The sequence below is a fragment of the Typopeltis vanoorti genome, chromosome 9, assembly GCF_054136105.1.
Source record: "Typopeltis vanoorti isolate ZY-2024b chromosome 9, IOZ_Tvanoo_1.0, whole genome shotgun sequence".
Lineage (NCBI taxonomy): Eukaryota > Metazoa > Arthropoda > Arachnida > Uropygi > Thelyphonidae > Typopeltis > Typopeltis vanoorti.
In genome coordinates, this window is record NC_143557.1 from 95,759,451 (window position 1) to 95,782,774 (window position 23,324).

General features: G+C 38.5%; 1 protein-coding gene across 1 annotated transcript in view; it reads left to right on the plus strand.

The window, feature by feature from the left end:
• The window catches only part of LOC150103272 (protein tiptop-like), a 216,272-nt gene extending 198,233 nt beyond the window's left edge, over window positions 1-18,039 (plus strand). The window contains exon 2 of the mRNA XM_090397630.1: window positions 14,382-18,039. Coding sequence (XP_090253756.1) covers window positions 14,382-17,632 — 3,251 coding nt within the window. The 3' untranslated portion in view covers window positions 17,633-18,039. The remainder of the gene's footprint in view (window positions 1-14,381) is intronic.
• The last annotated feature ends 5,285 nt before the right edge of the window (window positions 18,040-23,324 follow it).

Below are 23,324 nucleotides of genomic sequence, written 5' to 3' on the forward strand. Positions count from 1 at the left end.
TTGCATCATGCGTGACGTCATAATATATTTGTTATCAACAACAATTAGCATGCGATATAAGTAATTTTTTTTTTTATGTGGAGAACGGACTGATATTGAACCAAATGCATTACAGTCATCAGTTATTGACGTATCAGTCCTACAAGTTGAACAAGATCAGCGAAGATGTTCGTATTTATTTGTGATTATTCGTCCAGTAAGATTATGAATGAATGCTTGGTATTCCCAAGTATCTTATTTCCGGTGTGAGCTGGACAGAGTTACGCCTCGAACCACTCCAGTTTCCTCTCTGTAAAAAGATACTTAAGAAGTAGGTGTATCCAGTCATCAATGATTATGCCCAGGTTTGACTATACACTGTTTTTCATACCACAATGATGATGATGAGAAAGAAAATATAAATTCACAAAATATTTTGAAAATCACAGTATATCTGAATTGCAATGGATCGCCATTGTAATTGGATTTTGCGATTTCTGATAGGAATAAGAGATTCACATTGGACTGGTTTATTTCTAGAACATTTGTTCGGAGTAAAGTTCAGCGAATATGCCGTTGCAGTTTCCATCTAAAGAAATGGTTGTCTTCCGATTTATTCAGACTAATCAAATAATACTTTGCTATTCACTACACTGAGCGGAAATTTCAAGCATGTAGTTTGGTAGATATGCCGTAACATTGTGCGTAATTAGTCAGCCAACAAGGCGATCTAAGTGAAACTAAACGCGGAATAGTGGGCGCTACAAGTGGTGCCCACTATTATAAGGTGATGCAAGCATTAGAAAACTGACTTCTTGCTAGTATGTTCATACAACAATATGTCTTGAATGTATCAAGAATAGTCCACCCACCAGCAGCATACAGCTAACGGTGGTTCCTGTGGCCAGAGACAGCGTGCTTATTTGAGAGGCCAAAGGACGATTACGAAACTTATCTTGTACATCTGATGAGTCACCATTGGTCGAATGGCTGCAGCTGCACAAAGCGTCGGATCTTACCAACAAATGACCTACAGCTTCACTTCTATGTATTAAAATTGAGCAACTACGAATAGAATAGTCATCAGACTGAACACAGGACTCCTGCGTTGCACCCAGAGGGGGGGAGGCAAGGAACCTGGCACCCCCCCAAAGAAAAAGAAAAAAAAAAACACTAGAAAATTTTTCAAAAATCTTTTCCCAATTAAAATTCATTTTTTTTATTTATGTTGTGTCGTGTCTTCTATTTCTATACTATTTATGAATTAGCGATCATTGCAGATGCTCAGTCATAGGTCGTATGCAATGCGTAGTGTGCATTCTCAAATCTTCTACTCAACTCGGCCCTCCCCAAGATTAAATCCTGAGTGCGCCACTGCATAGGAGTAGTGAATAAGATCATGCAGGGTCAGAAATTTTTGTTCCAGTTATTTAATCCTGATAACAAGAGTATGTGGAGACTATTTTAATGAATTCATCGTACTAGGAAGTAATAGCACTACGGATTTTTTGGTGGTTTTATAACGTTTTTTTTTTTAATTTTATTTTTTCCCACAAATTTTACAACAGAGATCGGTTGACTTCTGAATGACAAAGCCTACTTGAATGCTCTTTACAGTATTTCTTCATTCTGATAAGTTCGAGGATGATTCCAGGAGCATCAGGTACCTTCATGCTCCTGGAATCATCCTGGAATAATTTTTTTTACTTCTAAAAAGGTTAGTTTAAGATTACAACGAGGCAATTAAGTCATGAAGAATTGATTCCGAATGAGATACATCCAATATCTCATTCGGATATGCAACAATATTCATTCAGTAGCTAATCTTCGTATAACCAACAATAAAGTTTTTTTTTTTTTTTTTTTACTTTTTCAAATCAGCATCTACCTATCTCTCACCTTGACACTCAATTGGTCAATGCATTAAAGTAATCTTTATGCAAACTTACTTCTGCTATTCGGCTCGCAGTGAACCTGTCGCTTATACGACGATACTTGATTGATTATGTAGTAGAACCAAATAGTTGGAAAACGTGCTATCAAGTCATTGAAATCCTTTAAAAAACTTGTCACACATGCCACAATATATCAGATGGTGTCATAATATTACTTAATTATAGGAAAGTTATTTCTTAAATCACTAGTTATATCCCGTTTGTTAAGGAATATGGATATTTTATCCTTCTTCCGGCTATCCAACCTACACGTGGCTAAGATGTGTTGCAACTCCAATAGCCTCTCATATATGGAATTGATATATAAATACCAAGCTAAGTTTTTTAATTTATTCTTTTAAGCCATTTATTAGTATTACAAGATTGTATTAATTATTATTATAATTAACAGTGGGAGATGATTTTTATTTCTTGCTATGAAACTACTTCTGCTAATTGGAGGTTTTAAGCGACCAAATGTTAAATAAGGGTTCCATGTTTTGTTCTTTTCCACTATGGTATTGATCTATTGGGCTCCAGACCTTGTACTAGTGGGAATGCCATAAAAAACTATATATAACCAATTTAAGAACAGAACTATGAAATAAAGAACTTTCACTCAAACTAATCCCCAGTCATGGGTTTATGATGAATTTTTCTACTAATTTCTGCAGGCCATATTTAATGAGAGATTCTATTAGATTATCAATAGTAAAATCGAAGGAACAGTAAAAAAATGCCTTATTTTTTGGTAGAAAGAAAGAACAAAAAGCAAAACTTAAAACGCTTCCAGTGAACTAGCAGGTATTTGTAGAGAGCTTTTTTTTGGTATTTATGTTGCCCTATTCGTTCTTTAGCGTGTTCATTGATCTTTCTGCATCTGTCTGTTTCTTGAAGCTTTGTTTTTATTTACCCCCAAGAGTTTAAAAGGACAATACCGGAGGGTTTGCAATGTGGGAGGAAAGAGGGGGGGGGCTGAAATCGTTTCATCCTCGCTGTTCTGTTTGTGTGTGCGTATGTACACCTTTCCTTCTAGCCTGACCTGGAGCAGAAAATCCAATCATAGCAACGCGTGTCAATAACAAAAGAAACGAAGTCTTCGTTTCTTTATCAAGTAAAAGTTTTGGAAAATCTTGTTGAAGGAGGGAGAAGTAAATAGAATGTTTAGCAGAGACAAGAACAGCAGAAAAGAGAGAAAGAGAGGGTTGCATTGGGAACAGTGAAATTCTATCTTAATAGGCTACAAGTAGATCATCAGACGGATGTGTATGTGCAACGGTTGAAATTTTGCACTTTCCATCTGCCTACACAGAAAGTCTTTCTCAAAATTTAGTTTTTGTACCATTTCTAAGTATTGTACATATGTTTTAGTTTGTCACGAAAGGAATGGCCAATGGTATCAGCGTAAAATATTTGAATTCTTTTATTCGAAAATATAAGAGTCGTTTGAATTGTTGAATTCGACAAAAAACATGAGAGAATTATATTGTTGAATTGGACAAAAAAACATGAGAGAATTATATTGTTGAATTGGACAAAAAACATGAGAGAATTATATTGTTGAATTGGACAAAAGTCACAAGAGAGTTATGTTGTGGAATTGGACAAAAAATCATAAGAGAGAATTATATTGTTGAATTGGACAAAAATCATGAAAGTTATACTATTGAATTGGACAAAAAAATCTTAAGAGAGAATTATATTGTTGAATTGCACAAAAGTCATAAGAGAGTTATACTGTTGAATTGGACAAAAAAATAAGGAAGTTTTTGAAGAAAATTGGGAAGAAACACGCGACTCATTTGAATTGTATTAGAAACCCGAAAACCACACAGAATGCAGCTATCAAATGGTTTGTAATTTCATTTGTGATGCTTCAAATAATACAGGAAACAGACGTATATGAATCGAAAGATATTATTTATGCGCTAACGACTAACTTCCGAGGACCGTTAACTTGTAGCTGTTAGTGATAATAGATTCTATTAGGAAATGGGGGAAGCGAATAGTGAAAATCATTATCAAGTATATATCGTCATCATTGTATCATTCGTTTAAGTAAACTCCGCTTATAAATTGATGAGCGTCACCTTGACCTTCGGATGACCATTCCGATATCGCTACCTAGCAATCGGATTACTTTGTTATATTTATATATTAGTGAGTAGTGGCAAAGGTTAAAGAATTGCTTCCTTCCGTAACGTCTATTCAGCTAGTTATATTATCGAGGGTTTGTTAATCGACTCTGTGTAAGTGATTAAGTTATTGTCGTCATTTCCTGTTTCACGGTGTGGCGAGCACCACCTGCCGACTATTGGAATAAACACCGTACCCATTCGTTTATTATGAATCGAGAAATGGGGAGGAGGAACAAAGAAAATGGGTTTATTTTAATTTTTGGCCGAATAACGATGAGTTTAGCAATACAGGATTAGGATTGATTTGATGAACTTTCTACCTTTCTAGTCGGTGGTGTTTCCTATTAACATGCGGCTGACTAAACAGCAGTCATTTTAGCAGTTAGCAAGTCACAGTCAGAGTAAATGACAGCTTTCAGCCGTGGCAAGCAGCCATGCCTAGCGGGACTAATCCCTGGCACGGAAAGATGCATGTATTGAAAGGGAGAGAAAAAAAAAAAAAAAAGAAAAGAAACCAAAGAGGGGGGGTGACAAGGGGGGGGGACAAGAAGTAATGCAAGAAGCCAGGTTTTTGCTCTAGACGCTTACTTGACCTGTCAGGCAGTCAGGTGACAAATCTGTTTCGGCTACAGCAGCCAAGTCATGCCCAGGGTAGCTCCTTACACGCTGTCACAGCTGTGCTCCTACAGGGGATGAAAAGAGAGAGGGGGGAAGAAAGGAAACGTTTGTGTGACGTCATCGGTGACGTCCATGTTGTACAATGTGGCGCGCGTGTATTTGTATTTAGCAAGTTTTTTTTTTTTTTTTTTTTTTTTTTTTTTTTTTTCACTAGCGGGAAATTGAAGAGGTGGTGTTGTGGGAATGCACTGTTTATCTCAACTTAGAGCAGGAAATGTCTGAGGGAAGGCGAAACGGACTCTTTGTTTCAACCGTTTCTTGCTGTGTCATGTGAGTGTCACATGCAGATAGTTCATTGCAGTGAGTTCCGATAAGAACCTCCTGAGCTGTCAGTAGTCAGGATTTAATATTGATCGATGCGTCAACGGACAATTACTTAGGCAGGTAAGATAGCGAGCAGTTGCTCCAGTAGGGTGGCGGTGTTCTTAACACGAGGGAGGGAGGGAGGGAGAGAGAGAGAGAGAGAGGCCTTCTGGATGTGCTACCAACTACAGAATGTTAATTGACAGCAGTTAATTGTGGAAATTTTCCCCACGTTGCGAGTCTGATAGAATAAATAAAATCTAAAGGACTTCTCTGGTGTGTGGAGACTTTATTAACACTGCATATACTGTTAGCTCTGAGGTTTACCAGCTTTTTTTTTTTTTCACTCACTCTCTCTTCTTCTTCCTTTCTTTCTTCTCCTCTGCAACGATAAGCCGTGACATTGTATGGATTTAATTTAATTAGGACGCTAAAAGTGACATGGAGGTTTTAAGTATAGTTTTACTTTGAGAAGACGTTTTTATCTGCCTTCGTTTCACTTTTAAAATGTAAAAGAGACCTGGTTTTATGTAAGGGGTTGCGTCTTTTTGTTAAAGAATCTTGACAGTACTTCATGAAAATTTTAGTAAAAAAAAAAAACTGATTAAATTATACCTGTTTATTTGCTTGAAGTTTATAAGGTGGACATGTTAATATTGCTTAGGGAAAAGAACTGGGGATGCATAACTCAAATGCGACGGTAAATAATTGACTACGAAGTGATAACAAGGAATTGGAATGGAGTATTGGTGTAATTTGCTTCGTTAGTATATTTGCTGTATCGCACAAAATCCTCTTGTTTTTTGCAAGTTTTTTTTTTAAATCCCATTAGTCATCAAAGCCTGGTTATTACTTTGAGATTTTTTTTATTATTATTAAATAACTATATCATTACGGACAAAACAATATATATCTCCAGCCAGAGTTATAAATATATAAATCAAGAGTTTAGGTCCTTACATAAAGACTGGCTTAAAGGGGCGAGGCAAGAATGTTTTTTATTATCCGTTATATCTGTAGAGGACAGTGTAACCATAAGGTGTTATTGAGCTATATAAAGCTCTGATCATGGCAGGAGGGTAACAGCAATAGCCGAGCCTCAGTTAGAACTTCATTGCCATCCATTACCCTCCCAGGGTACCCATCTCCCAGAGTTTAGGTTCTTAAAAGAACTGGGAAATGGACTCAGGCCTTGACTCTTTATCCCATCATCTGAATGAAGAAAATCCGTGTGGATGGGGTGTTATTGAGCTAAAAGCCCTAGTCATGACTGGCATTGCCATTCCTTACCCTGGAAGTCCTAAAAAGGACTAACTTCTACCTGCCTCAGAGTTTAGGTCCTTATAAGGACTGGCTTAAAGGGGCGAAGCAAGAATGCTTTTCATCTTCCCCGTTATCTGTAGAGGACAGTGTAGGGATAAGGTGTTATTGAGCTATTAAAGCTCTGATCATGGCAGGAGGGTAACAGCAATAGCCCAGCCTCAATTAGAACTTCATTTTACAGCATTGCCATATTTAAAGGTAAAGCCGTCTCTAAAAATTCGGACGATCCCTAGGCCACTCAATCGTGGGCGAAAGACCGTCCATCTCAGCGGTGGCTCCACTCCGTGATGGCCTTCCACCCACACACCACCACCGAGCAGAACCGCTCATATTCCGAAGGAAATCATTCACCGACAAAGCCCCTCAGCGGGCCGTGCCGGAGAACACTTTCTCCGGAGACTCATATTGCTCCCTTAAGGCAAAAACCCTAAGAGAGCGAACTCAAAAACTCTCGAATCTCAGCGCCCTTGGGGGATAACAGCAACAGCCGAACCTCAGTTAAACTTCATTGTTACAGCATTGCCATCCATTACCCTCCAAGGGTTTCATCCATCCTGCACCAGAGTTTAGGTCCTTATAAGGACTGGCTTAAAGGGGCGAAGCAAGAATGCTTTTCATCTTCCCCGTTATCTGTAGAGGACAGTGTAGGGATAAGGTGTTATTGCGCTATTAAAGCTCTGATCATGGCAGGAGGGTAACAGCAATAGCCGAGCCTCAGTTAGAACTTCATTGGTAACAGCAATAGCCGAGCCTCAGTTAGAACTTCATTGGTAACAGCAATAGCCGAGCCTCAGTTAGAACTTCATTGGCTACAGCATTGCCATCCATTACCCTCCAAGAGTATTGGATTGAATGAATCAATCACCGCATCTCACGGTCGATTGATTCATCAGAGTTTAGGTTTTGAAGTTATGACATCTTTATTATTTTATATATAGAAATAAAAACGGTGTATCATAGCATTTTAACTAAACTGCAGATATGAAAAGTACATTTAATTTATTTTTAATTTTAAGTATTACTTTATTAAAAAGATATTCTTTTTAAATTATTTTGTTCTTTGAACTTTTTAAGTTAAGATCGAAGGCACTCCGAAGTTATACATCAACCTCTTAAAATCCTAAAATATATTTTTTATAGAAGCTGTAGGTAAGGCATCTATGAAATCATCCTGCGAATATTAAAAATAATCTAACATAAAAACAAATAATGAAATTAATTTAAAATTCTTTTACATATATTGCGAATAACCGATATAGTAGTATTTTAATAACAATAAGTCACAAAGCAGTTTCCCCCTCCTCTTTTATGTACATCTTTTTTTCTTAATTAGTATTATCTGTATTTTAAAATATTTTTTTTTTCCATACACGAAAGAAGTTTATGAATTCCTCGTTTTATTTTCTCATTCGGACAAGAATCCGAAATAGGTTGTTCCACATGTGTAAGTTAAAGACGTGCATAGTATCATAACAACAACTAGCAGACATATGGTTCACTTAATTGTCGCTAGATGTCACTCAGAGCTGTATTTTGCATGTATACATTTTAGAGGTCAAAGCCTTCGGTGAAAGGTACCTTTTGAAGCGGCAACTGATTAGTAGCATAAAAAGTTAATGGGAAAAGCTGGCAAGCTTTGGCGATCACATCTCGAGAAAGTTTGCAACGTTTATGGGCCAAAATGAAGCACGTCCGACCTCCATTGGACCTGTAGTTCCTGCTGCTTAAATGTCCCCTTCGTGATCTGGCCCTCCTCCCTCGAAGAATGGGAAAGAGAGGCGTCACTCAAGGCAGTGCCATTGAAATGGGGGGGGGGCGCAAATTTAATGTGCTATAGCCCTACAAAAACATCGGAGGCTTTCAGCTGAAGATTCTGGATAGATTCTATTTTTTTTTTTTTTTTAACTGAACCTTGGAGATAGATTAACTGGTTATGATCTTTCCATGATGCCACTGTGAGTAGAATTAACTTTTTTTGTTTTCTATTCTTCGTATAAGTTGTCTGAAATTGATTTCATTTGCAGGATGTATTCAGTTGGATACTATCATAGCTAATAGTATTGTTTATGAGATGTTAGCATGATCTCTTTTTACGTTTTATAAATGTAAGAAAATTCCAAAACTTTTTATGAAAATCAGTGTGCATAACTGTGTGCTTTATCATTTACACGATACTTTTTGTTTCTGTTATTATAGTTATTCTCTTCTTTTGATCGAGAACACATTTTTTTTACTTCAGAATAAAGTCTGGGGAAGGAGATGCATCCCCCCCCCCCAGTAACAAATCTGGATGATCATCGAGTTGATTCACTCTTTACATGACATTGATCTTGTCATCTCATATTACTCGTGTGTATAAATTTCTAAAATCTTCTTCCTGGATACGGCTTTCCCACGTGTGTGTGTATGATATCCATTTAAGTTAGTTCTGTGTACAATTCTGAGTCCAGTAATGTATGGTATTCCACTGTTCGCTTTATCATTTTTTTTTCAACTTAACCAAGTTGTTCCATAGATGGTCAAAGATGCATTGAAGGTTTTCTTCAAATGTTAGTTTCTTTGTGATTATCCTACATCTTAATATTCACTCAGTTTGAGATCATACGTATGTAGTTAAAACGTTAACTTTGCAAACATGTTTCACTACTAAGGGGACGTTAGTCAACTATACTTCAGAGATTCTCTATTCATGTGTACGTCCGCTTATAGAGGGGAGGATCTTGATGGATTCTGCCATCCTACTTTGTTTCCTTTTAATAAGATGAGAATGGCATCTGAAATATCAGTAACCATATATCTTCATAGAAATATTATGAAAGAGCAATAAAAATTGACCTATAAACAAAGGGAAAAACATGACTGTTGACTAATAAATAATATGAATCAGTCGTTGATAATAAGTCCAAGATTACAGTAGCACAACAAAAGGGGTGGAATATAAAGTACGCACATATTTGAATATGGAACTCTATTGAAATGATGTTGGACTAAATATTCAGAATGTCTTGCGTCTATTAGAGATTGTTTCCCGAATAGCTTCCATCAATTCCTGCTTGACGAGGTCATAAATAACTGAAACGCGGTCTAAAGTTAATAAGTATTGCCCTGGTTGATTTCTAGTTGTCCATCATTACGCATTAAAAGTAAGAAGTTGTGAGACAACCTGTGATTCCCAAACGAGAGGGTATTCACCTATCCTGCTTTTGTTTTCTGTGAAATGTGGTGGCCCTCCCACAAAAGGGGAATGTGTATCGAAGAATGGGGTCAAAGATCTAAAGGAGTCTTATGGGGACTACACGCGAATCCTAGTGATTCACTGACAGAGGCATTCCTAAGTTGTGAGAAAGGGGTCAACATAGCCGGAAAGTCCGCTTTGAATCTTATGATGGGTTGGTAAAGAGGTGGTCAAAGATGTATCTTAGTATTTTGATATCATCTATAATTATTTTTAAGGATTGGCTGATTGTTATTAACGATAAATTTGTAATTTAATTTTTTTTTTTTTTTTGTGTAGTAAATAGTTGTTTTGTTCAGTTGTGAGCGCAGGCATCAAGGCTCGTAATATACTTTTGGTTGAAGTCCAGATTAGTGTACTTAATAATAGACGTTTTGGATTTTCTGCCATTATAACAACTAAGATTTTAAGCGGTTTTGCATGTGTTTGTAACTAGCCAGTTAATTCATTCTTTTCAATTTTATTTCATCTTGTGTAGAGAGGGAATTTGTACACCTTTTTGTTTTACATCTAAAATTACTTCATTTCGTTTAATAAATGAGACAGAGAGGAGGGAGGGATTCTCTAATAGCTGTCGAACTGCAGATGTTCCCTCCAAAATCCCTAAACGGTTCAAATATTTTTAATTTATGATTTAAAGTTCATTGAGAAGTACAATAACTTCGAGGGGTAAAATTCACGATTCCCTATTTTTCCTTTCAACAGCCACACGCACGCGCTCACACAGGGACGGGAGAGAGTAATGAGACCCCTTAGACCGTAGCCAGTCCCCTTGTATAGGTCGGGTGAATTTTCAAACCGAATCAGCCTGTTGCTTTTACAGTTGGGGTCTCTTATGTGACTAGAGGATGCAGTCACTTGCTAATAGATAATTGATTACTCTTATGTGGCTTGGGGGAAAGAGAGGGGAGGAGGCCGAATAGCTTGGGGAAAGCGGTTGTTCCCCCATCAGGGTGTGGGACCGCTACGGACTCTACTAGGATGGGGAGAACGACGTCCGAGAGCAAAAGGCCCGTCCTAATTGGTTTGTGCAGCGTCAATGTCAGCCAATCGGCGAGTCAACACCTCCCTCGCTCCTACGCTGTGACCTACCGCAGTCAGTCATGAAGTTACATCACGCTTGGCCTCAGGTCGCCGAGAACACTCGCTTCCCTTTTCCGCAGCAGAAACTACGGACGGTTAAGACCAAAATTTTAGTTCGTCGACGATTTTTGGTGGTGGTGTCGAATGGACTAGTGAAAGCGAAACAGTTTGTCCCTCATTTGATCCCCCACCCCCCTCTGAAAAGAGTGTCTGTCTGTCCCGCGAAAATCTCAGCTGGTGAAGAGAGAGAGTGATAGGAACATGTGGATGAAGGTAACCGAGCTTTGCTTAGAGGAGTTGGGCTAGTTAGCTCTATCGCGGCATGGACTACACACACAGCGGAAGAAAAAGCCATCACCCTTGCCGAAGGTCGGTTGTTGACTGTTCCAGTTTCACCTGAACTAAGGGATATGCCCCACGTACGTGCTGTGGTCATAGACAAAGACCATCGCGTTTCGTTTTAACAGCCACGAGATGGCGTCCTCTGTACAGCTGACGTTTGAATTGGTCGACACAGAGCAGTTCCATGGCTGGATCAGTCCTAATTGCTCAGACGGGTAAGGTAGTTGTCAGTTTATTAACCATTTCGACGAGTTTTTTTTTTTTTTCTCATATCTTTTTGAATTGTGTTAAATACGACAGTTTTTTTATTCAACTTTTGCGTCGATATCAGATTTCATTTAACCTGGTTTAAAATTACTGTTGTAAGAATTTATGAGGTTTTAAATTAAAAATATAAAACACTAAAAGTAATATTCTGTGTCTTTTGAATACGTAGGTGTGCAGCTGTGTGTGTAATGTGCTTATATTCCATATTTTTGAATTATTATGACCTTTATGAGTGTCATAAATATCAGGGGGGATGGAAGAGTAACTTATTATTCCCCCATAAGGATTTATGGCAATAGGGTCTGTTTGTTTTCCTGCTAATATTTTCTACATATTTCCTCTCTCAACCTATCATGCCATGTTTCTACTATTGTTATTTTTACCTGTTCAAGGTCTGTACAGAGTCATATATTAACGTTACAGTATCGGTGTTAAAGGAATTTTTTTTAGTATTCAATATCTTACATGTAAAAGTCCTTTTTTATTGAATAATCAGTAATACATTCACGAAGAAAAAAAATATATTTATTTATTTTTTTTTTCACGCATCTCTCGGAATAGTTACGAACAAACACGTGTTTCTGAAATTCAAATCATTTTAGGTAATAACATGCATATTTAAATAAACAGATGAATAATAAACACAGAACTTTTCATCGTTGGCTATTCACACTTGAGTTTGGTTGAAGAGGGATAACCAATTTACGAAGCTATAAATTATTTTTTTAATCCGAATTTTTACTGTCTTAGTTTTGCTCCTATATTCATCAGATTCTTGTCTCTGTATATTAAGGAACCACCCAGAACTGTCTTCAATAATAAATGACAATTCTTATTTATTTATAATATGACGATACAAATCAGAGATGGAATGGTATTCTTATTGTCCCCAAACTCTTTTCAGTGCTATTTATGGTAGCCTCTACTCAAATACATCTTTTAATTTTAATTATTAATACTTAAACTAATTAAGGAACTGTAATTTTAACTAAAATAACAGATTTTTGAATGTAAATGCTAGGTAATTCTCTAACATAACTAGAGATTCATAGCTGAAAGGATCCTTAGTTCACTAATACAGGAAAATATGCGATAGCCTGCTAAAAACGATATTTTACAGATTAAGAACCGATATACAACTTCTTTTTTTTAAATAATTCTAGCAATGCAAGGTTGGAAGAGCCCTCGTATCATGGGTGGGTTAAATAATCTGCGAAATAATCCTAATTTAAAGACCAAACATGGAACGTTTCGTTCTCATCTTAGTAGAAGATCGGCAGAATGTGGGAGATGAACTTTAGGTGACATACTAGATGATAAAGTCCACTTAATTTGGGGCCTTTTAACATCGAATAAAGTTTGTAACGCAGCTTAAGATCAATAAACAAACTGTTTTGTTAACCTCTTCTTCGTATGTACGTCATGCTCTTTCTAGACAAAAATGGGCATCCATCTTATCAAGATTAGAAACTTGCAGGGGGGGGGATAGAAGGGAACCCTCTACATAGTAGAGATAATTAGAAATTAAAGACACTCTAGGGGGTCATTATGACATTGCTTCTCATTTTCCATATGTGGATATTACCTTTAAAAGGGCGCATTTTCATCATTTCTAACTTTCCAATTTAAGTTTTTTTTTAAAAAAACAAAATTACAAAATATAAATGTAAAATTAAACTGACTTAGCATCTTTAAAAACCGATCAAATTTCTTCCATTTCTATGCTAGTGCTATAGAGGTGAGTAGTCACTCATCATTAGCTTACTATACTCGCTTACACACACACGCACACAAAGATAATGATCCTCCTTTGATGCAGTACAATAAGGAACACATCGGCGTAAACAAGTTGTTTTTTTTTCCCTATCTATCACAACACCTGGCAGTTATTTTTACCTGAACTCAATTAGTGTTCTACCATCAACGTCCGATGATTTTTTTTTGTTTTGTTTCTAGTTGTATTGCTATGTGTGACAAGTAATTTTTTGTTTAGTGCGGCTATTTTGAAATCTGTACGCATGCGCATTGATAATTGTCGCATTAGGATTTTCGCTATTGTTAAATTATCAGCTCTACGTTACTTGTGTAAGAGTGGCGTACCTTGCATTCCCTTCCCATGGTTAGTTTTATTTTCGTAATATTGCGGACATTACACTCTACCGGTTTTCCCCCTTTTAAATTTTTTTTTTTTTTTTTTTACTTATTGTAAAAGATTGAAGATTGCGTTGTTACTAAGCAGCTTCTACGCTTATGGATGTCTATTATTCATGTTTTCCCACTCTATTTATGTCTTGTAGTATTTGCTGAATAAATATTAGTTGAGTGATGTGTTTGAAAGTGATAGAATTATTTCATTAGGGTCACTAAATAAATTTCCCCATTGCACAGGTTTGTAAGTAAGAGATTGCGCTCATAGATAAACTTTTTCTGTTTGTGTAAGTTAAATCTAATTCATTAAAGGTTGTGAGAATGACTGTGATTCACATTAAAAACATCCTTGTGATAGGTCCAACTATAAATATATTATTTTAAAAATAAAAAGGTGTCTTGCCAAAGTACTTCATATAAGGCATTTATTCTTAAAGATTATGCTAGTCATTAGATTAAATGACAATATCAAAATAATTCTAAAATTAAAATATATAAAATTATAATTAAATAAGTGATATTTTATGCAAATAAAAAAAAATTGATCATGAATGTGACTCTTTCATTATAGCTTATGATAGCCGGCATGTATGCTTCCGACTAGCCGTCTTCCATCTGGTCAGTGGCTCTAAATTAAAGACGGGAAAATGAATTTGAGTTCCCAAACAGCATAAAATGCCATTCAGAGAAACAATCATAACCAAAATTAATTTATGAGGTAGTTGCAAAAAAACAGGAGTGAAAAATATTCAATCTCGTGGCGTCTTGACTTGATAATACAACAATGGCGTTTTACTGCTACTCTTCGATTTAATAATCCCCTACACAAATTTGTGCATAAAACAAAGTTTCTTTAAATAATGTTACTGATAAAACTATACTTGACATTTAAGAATAGTGAAAATATATGTGGTTTTAAAAAAATTTTTTTTTTTTTTTCAATGCTTTTAGGGGAGGATGGTGACCAAAGTAAAGTGCAAGATATCGACGGCCGATCCACCCTTGACAGTTTAGTGAGTGGTGATGGTGTGCCCCCCGTAGAAGGTAGTGCTTCCAGTAGGTCGTCTTCTCGCAGTTGTACTCCAGATCCAAACCGGACTGTGAACTTTCCTCTGTCTCACGAAGACACTAGTTTCGCGGAACCTATGGACTACGTAGATGCTACCGACTGTGCTCCTCATCCCATGGACATATCCGCCACCTCATCGTACATAACGGGAAGTGCCCCGGTGGACTGTGATGATGATGAGGAGGAGGACACAGACGATGTCGGAATGACTGCATCCGCTGTTGTGGCCACCATCGAAGAGGACGGACCGTTGGATTTCAGCTTAAAGAAGTGCGTGGAGGAAAAGATTCCCGTAGTGTGTCAGGAGGATGGTGTTGCTGATCAAAACGGGCTGCCTGCAGATCCCCAAGACGGTCCTCTCGACCTTTCGGTACCAAGGAGGAGAAAGGAAGTTGTCATCGAGTGTCCTCGACAGCAGAAAATGGCCAAGACCGACAATTTAATTCCTCAGCCTAGTAGTCCTTGGGGTTATTGCTCCCCTCGACATCACCCTCAATCAGGAAGTAAATCGTTAGCTGAGATACCCGTATGGAACGGCAAAGTCAAAGATCGCCACGATAAGCACCTAAAGCAACCTCTCTTGACAAGGTCAGGGGTATACTCGCTGTTACAGGGAAAGACGGCCAGTCCTCCACTTACCCCAACAGTGCTCACTCCCCTAGAGAAAGGAGAGATGAGGAAAAGTGCATCTAAAAGCGAAACGTTTCGTTCGGGCAGTCGTCATAATCCGTGGCAAAGCCAGTGGATGAACCGAAGTGGCGAACAGACCAAAGATGTCTTCACGTGCGTGTGGTGTAAGGAGTCGTTCCGAAGTCTTGCCGAGATGACGGTCCACATGAAACAATCACCACGATGTGGAATGGCAGGCATGCAAAGTTCCGCTCCGACCACCTCTCCATCTTCCTCATCTCATCAACCTCCATCTTCTTTGCCATCTCCCAAATGCTCCACGTCGTCGGGAAGTGCGAGTGCTGTCATAAAAGAAAACGTCACCCTCCCTCGAAAACTCGTTCGAGGTCAAGATGTGTGGCTGGGGAAAGGTGCCGAACAAACTCGTCAAATATTGAAATGTATGTGGTGTGGCCAGTCTTTCAAGTCTTTGGCTGACATGACGACACACATGCGGGTGACCCAGCATTACACCAACATCATCAGCCAAGAACAGATAATCTCCTGGAGAACTCCCGAAGACAAACTCGCTGCCCAGTCTCAGGTAAATGCCGTACTCACCTGTAAGGTGTGCGACCAAGCGTTCGGCAGTCTGAAGGAGTTGAGTTATCACATGGTGAAGAACTCCCACTACAAGGAACACATCCTCAGGTCAATCACGGAAGGAAGTGGTAGACGACGGCAAACCAGAGAACGAAGAAAGAAGTCGCTACCCGTTCGCAAGTTGCTCGAACTAGAGAGGATGGAGCTGTGCAAGCAGGGGCCACCAGGTCACCACGAGGTGCTGAACGCTACCAAGAGCGAAGTAGTCGACGGGAAAATCTCCTGCGAAGAATGCACAGAGAAAGTGGATGCAAAAGACTTCGTGCAGCACATCAAAAGCTGCAGCCAGGGTTCCAAATCTCATTCTCATAAACCTCCTTCTGGCAGCGTAAGTGACAATTATCGAATCAAAACTCCCGATCCATCATCTAGCGGCAACGTGTCTGCCGTACAGCATAACAGGAGATCTCCATCGTCGACAAAAGATCTCGACCAGGACGACTCCAAAGCTTCGGGGTGTCCTGTGGAATCCGAAGAAGGTGCGGACGGAACCGAAAACACCGTCAGCACCTCTGTACTCAATGCCATCGAGCGGCTCATAGAAAAAAGCTTCGAAAGCAAGGGCAGGAGAGGAGCTAGCACGTCTACGGGGATTCTGCAAAGGTTAGGAATCGACGAAGAGGTTTATCCCCCCTGGCATCCTTCTAGCTCCCCGAATTCATTCGGTGTTATAAGAAGCAGTGTGGACATGGGCAGTAAATCGAGTTCTCCCCTCGGCAACGTGGCAATAAGGCCTCACGATTACAAAGAATCGGGAGAATTCTCCGGCTCTGAAAGCCGAAGTCGGTCTTCGTCGACATCCGAGCGACATCACTTCGACGACCGTTTGGCCTTCGGGAAAGAGGTTAACCGTGTATCGACCCCAACAAGCGCCTCCCAATCGTGTTCTCCTGTCCATTTTCAAGCAGACTCGCCTCTCGAGGAACGTTCAGTCTTTTCCAAGGAGTCTGCCACCGGTGTTTTGTCTTCGCCTCAGCGAGCAACGGATTCACCCCCGCCGCCGCCGCCACCTCCTCCTCCTCCATTAGCAGATGACCATCGAGGACGAGAAGACAACGCTTCCGAACGAAATTTGACCACTGGTGATACCGGCGTTCTGATGACAGGTGTTACCATGGGAACGACAGTTAAACAGGAGTCTCCAGACGATAGCCATCCTATCGATTGCAGTGGACGTCGTACCGACGAAGGGGACCGATTATCCCCTTCCAAGAATAAGACGAACAAAAGCGCGAACGAACTTGCCCTGACCCCAAGTGCGATCAAAGAAGAGATAGAAAGGGATGTTTGTGATGCAACCGACGTGGATGATTCCAGCAATAAACACCGATCTCCAATCTCCATGCACATAAAATCGACAGAATTAACGAATGACATTCGGGAAAGCTCGTCTGAGGGTTCCCCAGTTCCCACACGCAACTCGGAAGTGAAAAAATCCAAGGACTCTGCCGGTGATCACCCTTTAAAAGAGCTTCAGAAATTACTGGACAAGACAGATGCTCATCTCTCTCGGCCCAACTTGCCCGCCACTCCAGGATCCATTTTGGCGTTTAGCTGGGCTTGTAACGAAGCCACCACCTCGGACTCTCTCATGAAGTGTGCCTTCTGCGAAACCCACTTTATCTCGAAGGGTGCTTACCGCCATCATCTCAGTAAAATGCACTTCGTCAAGGATGGCAGTGTTGCCGATGCGGCTTCTTGGAAATCTTCTAGTGGTTCGGGGACAAACAAAACTTCTTCCCACGAGTCCCCCATGCCAGTAGCGAAAGAATCTCCAAATACGTCTGTGGACGAAAGTCCACATTCAAAATTTCTCAAATATACAGAACTCGCTAAACAACTTTCTAGTAAGTATGTCTGATGTCTAGTGGCTGGACTTAGAATGGCATCGAACTATGGTTTCTGTTAATTTTTTTGTTTCAGTCGACCAGATGTGGTGTTTTTAATTCTGTAAACTCTGCACTTTATTTGTTTATAGAGCACGTTCAGTTGCGTTTATTGCAATAAACAAACAAATGCCTGTCACGCACAAGAGTTTCCTTAAAGGTGGCTATCAAACATCAAAGAGATGATGATGAGACCGATGGGTTATCCCTAAAAGTTGACTTCGTAGTTAATCTTTAAAAATTCCTAGTAACTTAGATTTCATTCTCTTTCCTTCCTACAACACCCAGTTATCTAAATTAGTTTAACTTTAAAAAAAAAAAAATGTTTCCCGAAGAGCTAAAAAGTGTATGCTTTACAACGAACCAAAGTTGGTTTTAAAACAGTGTGATGATCTCTCATGCTTCGAATATTCTCTTTTTTTTTGGGGGGGGGGGGAACTTTCATCACCCAAATGCAACAATTTTCTTTACTTTTCTTCAATTGTCTCTTATCCCCAAAATACTCGTCACTCAGACAAGGATTCTCCACGAAAAACGAATATCAATATCGGTTGTCTTTCCTAGTGACCACATAGCTCGCTCTTTTTGGGGCAATAGGGTGTTTCTCCTGATGACGCAAATTGCCTGTGCTTATCCCCCCCCCACACACACAAATCCCACCCTTCCCTCCGCCCTCCACATTCCCGACGTTACTTCTGACAAAGTTGTAAAAACTGAGTAGCTTCAGTCCATGTGACTCTCGGATCATTACACACGTCTCCCGTACCAGTAAGCTCAGTATCAGCTACTGTCACACAACCAGTGTGTTCGGAACGCAATGAGCTGTACCTGCATTTCTTTTTTTTTTCTTTTATCCACCCTTTATTCTGTCGGTGGCCAGGTATAGGATTCTTTTGCCATCGCTCTAGTCGTATCAAGATGGCAAAGACGCATAAACATCCATCAGATAAGAGAGAAAAAAAGTCCAAACTTGTATTGGTTAATTTAACTGGGTGCTTCTCTAGTTCTATACGTAGATTTCTTAGCCATCACTTAATATATATACATATATATATCTTCGGATCTATGTCATCTCAGCCAATAAGAAATGAATGTATAGGGTGGTAGTGAAGGGGAAAAAAAAAAACCTTGGTGTCGAAATCTTTAATCTTACATCTTTCTTGTAAGAAAATATAAACGGGGGTTATCCCAATGGGGATGAAAGATGGACAGATTAAAAGCACCACACATGCACATAAAGGAACATTTGTTTCTTGTATATTCACTTCTTTTTTTCACTCTATTCACAGAACTACTTGAGAACTGTAATCACTCAGTTCTTCCATTGTTAAGAGACGGAGAGTTGTATATATGTACTGAAATTAATTCAAATCCTTGTAAAGAATACATACCAGGACATTTCTACTTTGTGCTTTAAGTAAAAAAAAAAAACAAAAAAAGAAAGTCGAAATGCAAGATACTCTGCTCATATCCCTCCCCCCCATTTTCCCCTTCCCCCAAATTTCCCCTCTATCAGAGCAAACTCTGAAGTGATTTGCAAACAAATAAATCATTTGTATAGTTTGTCTGCAGATTGAACTCAGTGAGAGAACTGTTGGAGGCAAGGAAAAAAATTACCAGGAAGTATCAATCGATAATAATAAACTGTTTAGGAGAGAATAAAAAAAATTTGCCCACTTCTGACAATGTACTTATTGTAATTTTTTGCGTCTTTGGTGTGCTGATATTTCTGAGGAGTGCTTCCAATTTCCATCGTTTTGATCACTGTAAATATTGTCATTCATCGTTATAAAATGTACATCTTTATATTGTTATTATTTATTACTAATGAGCTCTATCATCGACTTTCATACCAAGATCTATTAAAGAGGGTGTTCCTCTCGACTTTTGTTGTTTGCTCAATTTCTTTATACTTTTTACATGCAAGTATACTATAATATCATATTAAATAATTCAAATTATATTACAAAGAAAATTTTCATTGTAAACATGATTTTCATTTATACACCATTTTATTAATGAAAATTATCTACTATATCTGATACCACAAGGGTTATAGGGAGTTAATCGACCGTGAGATGCGGTGATTAATTAATACCCTTGGAGGGAAGGTAATGGATAGCCAATGAAGTTCTAACAGAAGCTCGGCTATTGCTGTTGCCCTCCTGCCATGATCAAAGCTTTAATAGTTCAATAACACCTTATCCCTACACTGTCCTCTACAGATAACGGGGAAGATGAGCAATTTTTGCTTCGCCCCTTTAAGCCAGTCCTGATAAGGATAGGAAGTTGATTGTTTCAAGCATTATTATTATTAAAAGGGCTTTCAGATTATTATATTTCAAGCATTATTATTATTAAAAGGGCTTTCAGATTATTATACTGTATATAAATTAAGAAAATTGCTTTTTGGAATTTAAAATGTAGTTGTAATCATATCCACCATTGTTGGAAAAACTGCATCGAAGTGTATTTTCTCCAATACAAGACCGATTGGTTCTTTCCTAATTAGAAATATGCTCTACTATCGTTACGACACAATCCTCCAAATCAGAATTCTTTCGATTTTGTTTACGCCGAAGAAAATCGTAATAATTATGAGAAATATTTTATCGCCATAATGAAAACCAAATTGATATGAGATTGTTTTTTTTTTTTTTTCTGCGAAGGCATTTCCTTTATTTAATGCTTTGTGCAGAAGTACTTGAACAGAATATAAGTAGCACACTCAATATCACTTCTGACAGTAGACCAGCAACGATCGCATTTTAACCTGGGATTGAAAATCATAATAAACTTATATATTAAGATAAGAGTTCATTGATGGAAAACAGTCGACTATCTCTAGAGAGAGAGAAAAAAAAAAAAAAAACTCTAAACGAATTAAATGAGAGTTAAGCCTAACGGATTATACTTAACAAAGCTTAGAAAATAAATCTAAGTCATAAATTTCTTTGCTACTTGGTACTAAGGAAATACGAGCTAAACTGTAGCTTTCCTAAGACGAACCAAAGGAAAGTTAACCAAATCTTTAAGAAGGCACTAAATAAACTGTTTAATTTAATAATGTTAGATGAAAACTGCATTGCATTGGTTGCTATTGTCTGTTTTATTTCATTCATTCTGTTCCGGTTGCCAATATTTTAATTGTGAGAAGAAAACAATGTATGTGGCAGAATGATAAAACTAATACTAACATTAGCAATCTCATATTTCGATTTTAATGCCATTTTAAAGGTACAAATTACAGACAGACAGCACATTTGACAATCTCCATCTCCACACTCCAAACCATGATAATTAATCTTTCACTGCAGAATAAGAATTCAACAAAACTTCCAGAAGAGTCGTAGAGAATTATTACCAGTAAGTTGTCATTTAGAAAGCCAATATGCCGTACCGGTCGATTAGACCCTCTTGATATGTACACCTCGGTTTGAACTAGGTAATAGGTTTGCGGTAAAACGAGTACCTATCGAACTATGTGGGGGATGATGAGAGAGAAAGAAGGAGGCACTCTTTCTCTCTCTCCTGAGGAAACTAACAATTAGGGAACGAGTATTTTAAAATGTATATTCGCTGTGAGTAAGTACTTGGCACATTACCGGGGGACTTTTAAAGTTCGTGTGTCTGTAACGTAGTTTATTAAGCAGTCTCCACTTGGGGTTGGGTAACTAGCATGCGAGAGAAGACGATATATGGAGATTTAAGACTCCATTAGTTTATGTCCATCTCCCAAGCTCTCTTTATTTCCACAATCAGTGCTGAAGGTTGGTTAGATGGATGCTTGCTGTCACACACTACACCACGTCCGTAATTAGGAGATAGGCTAGAAGCAATCGATTGGCCCTGCAGTTTACAGCAGTAAAAGATGACAATCACAACTTGAAGACTGCTAGCGTTTCATGTGCGACACTCCTTTCTCTCTCTCTCTTTTCGGATGTCTGTCTCATAATCTTAACTTCTGAGAATGCTTTTAAGAAGGGGAAGAGAGAGAGAATCTTATTGGTATTTACAGGTGTGCGTGTGTTTGTACTATTAAGACACCGAAAGCTCTTTAAAGAGGTTTTCTTTTCATTATTTCGGCAACCTTCATTACTGGTGTAGTCTATTTACGCTATTTGCCGACAGTGGATCTTTTTTTCGAATCACTTCGTCTCCAGTAATAGCTACATGATCGCCTTCGCACCCCCACACAACAACAACAAAAAAGCAATCTTTTTTATTCCCTCCCCTCGAGTACATTTAAATTTTTTTTTCTTTGATTAGGTAAGCATATTAACCGAAACCAATCGATTTGTTTATTTCTCGGAGACTGCGATAAAGTAAGCTACAGGGGTGGGATGGGGGGGGGGATGCCTGAAAGCCATTAACCATAACGTGTATAATGCTGACTTGACAGTGTTCTGAATACGAGACAGACATGCTTACCTTTCAGCGTACACTTGTTAGCATTGCAGTTACTATCATGAAATGGTCCGATGCACTTGCCTTCCCCCCTTTAAAGACAGAGGTTTTTTTTTTTTTTTTTACATCTTATATTCTAAAGGAAAATTAGACATGTTTTTAATTAACTAAGTGCCTAGGAAAATTGTTATTTTATTTGATTAAATGGACATATCTTGCCTTGATTAGCGTAATCATCTTTGGATAAATGTATATCGAAGTATCGTCATGTAATGTTGATCGTATTACATTGTGAGGAGGAAAAGAATGCAAGCGTGTCACGTGAATAGTTCACAAATAAATATATTTTATTGTCAGTGTGTTTAGACATCGAATTTGGGACGTAAACGGCTTCAAACAAGCTTTTAAAGGGCATTGAAGCAGTAAATGTACCATAAAGACAGTCTCTTATCCATCCCTCCGTTTTCTTTTCTTCTTATGCTGGTTAGTTTTTTTTATTTTTTATTTATTTATTTTCGTAAAGTAAAAAAAAAAAAAAAATTCCCGTTCATTTCTTTCCCCTCTTTTCCTCCCCAATAGACACGACTGATCTGTCATCATTTCTTCTGGCACACTTCCTATTCTCCTAGAAACCACAGATTAGCTCGAGGCTTCTGGCACGTGCCACGCGGAGTGACGTAACAATTACTCACCGCTGTGCCGCGAGAAGTGCTGGAAACTAGAAACTAGCAGAAGACAAACCTTAGGCACGTGGTTCACTCGTGTAATTTGATTGTACAAGTCCTCGAAACGCACAACGCGAGCTAGCACGCTTGGCGCGCGCTTTTTTTTTTTTTTCTTTTTTGCCTCCTTTTTTTTTTGTGTGTGTATGTGTGTGCGTTTTTCCCCCTCTCTCTGCTGATGCAGTTTAGTCTACAGAGAGGAGACTTTCACCACCATCACGCAACTTGCTGACTTGCCAAGTTTTCCCCATTGGCTTCCAGTAGAAGCGTATAACACCTGATATGGCATTGCTACTTGGCTGTGTATTGACTAAAGCCGTTCTCAAAGATCTAACAGCTGTACTAGCGAACTGTTGCTCTGATAGAAGTGGAAAAAAAAAACAGGGGGATGAAAATGAGCACAAACAAAACAGAGAACAAAAGGAAATGGAACTGTTTCGAACAAAGGTTTTTGTTTAACAGACTTTTGCAGTTGTACATATTTTATAAAGTCGACTTTCCATCGGAAAAAAAGGAACCAAAGCCAACAGATAATGGG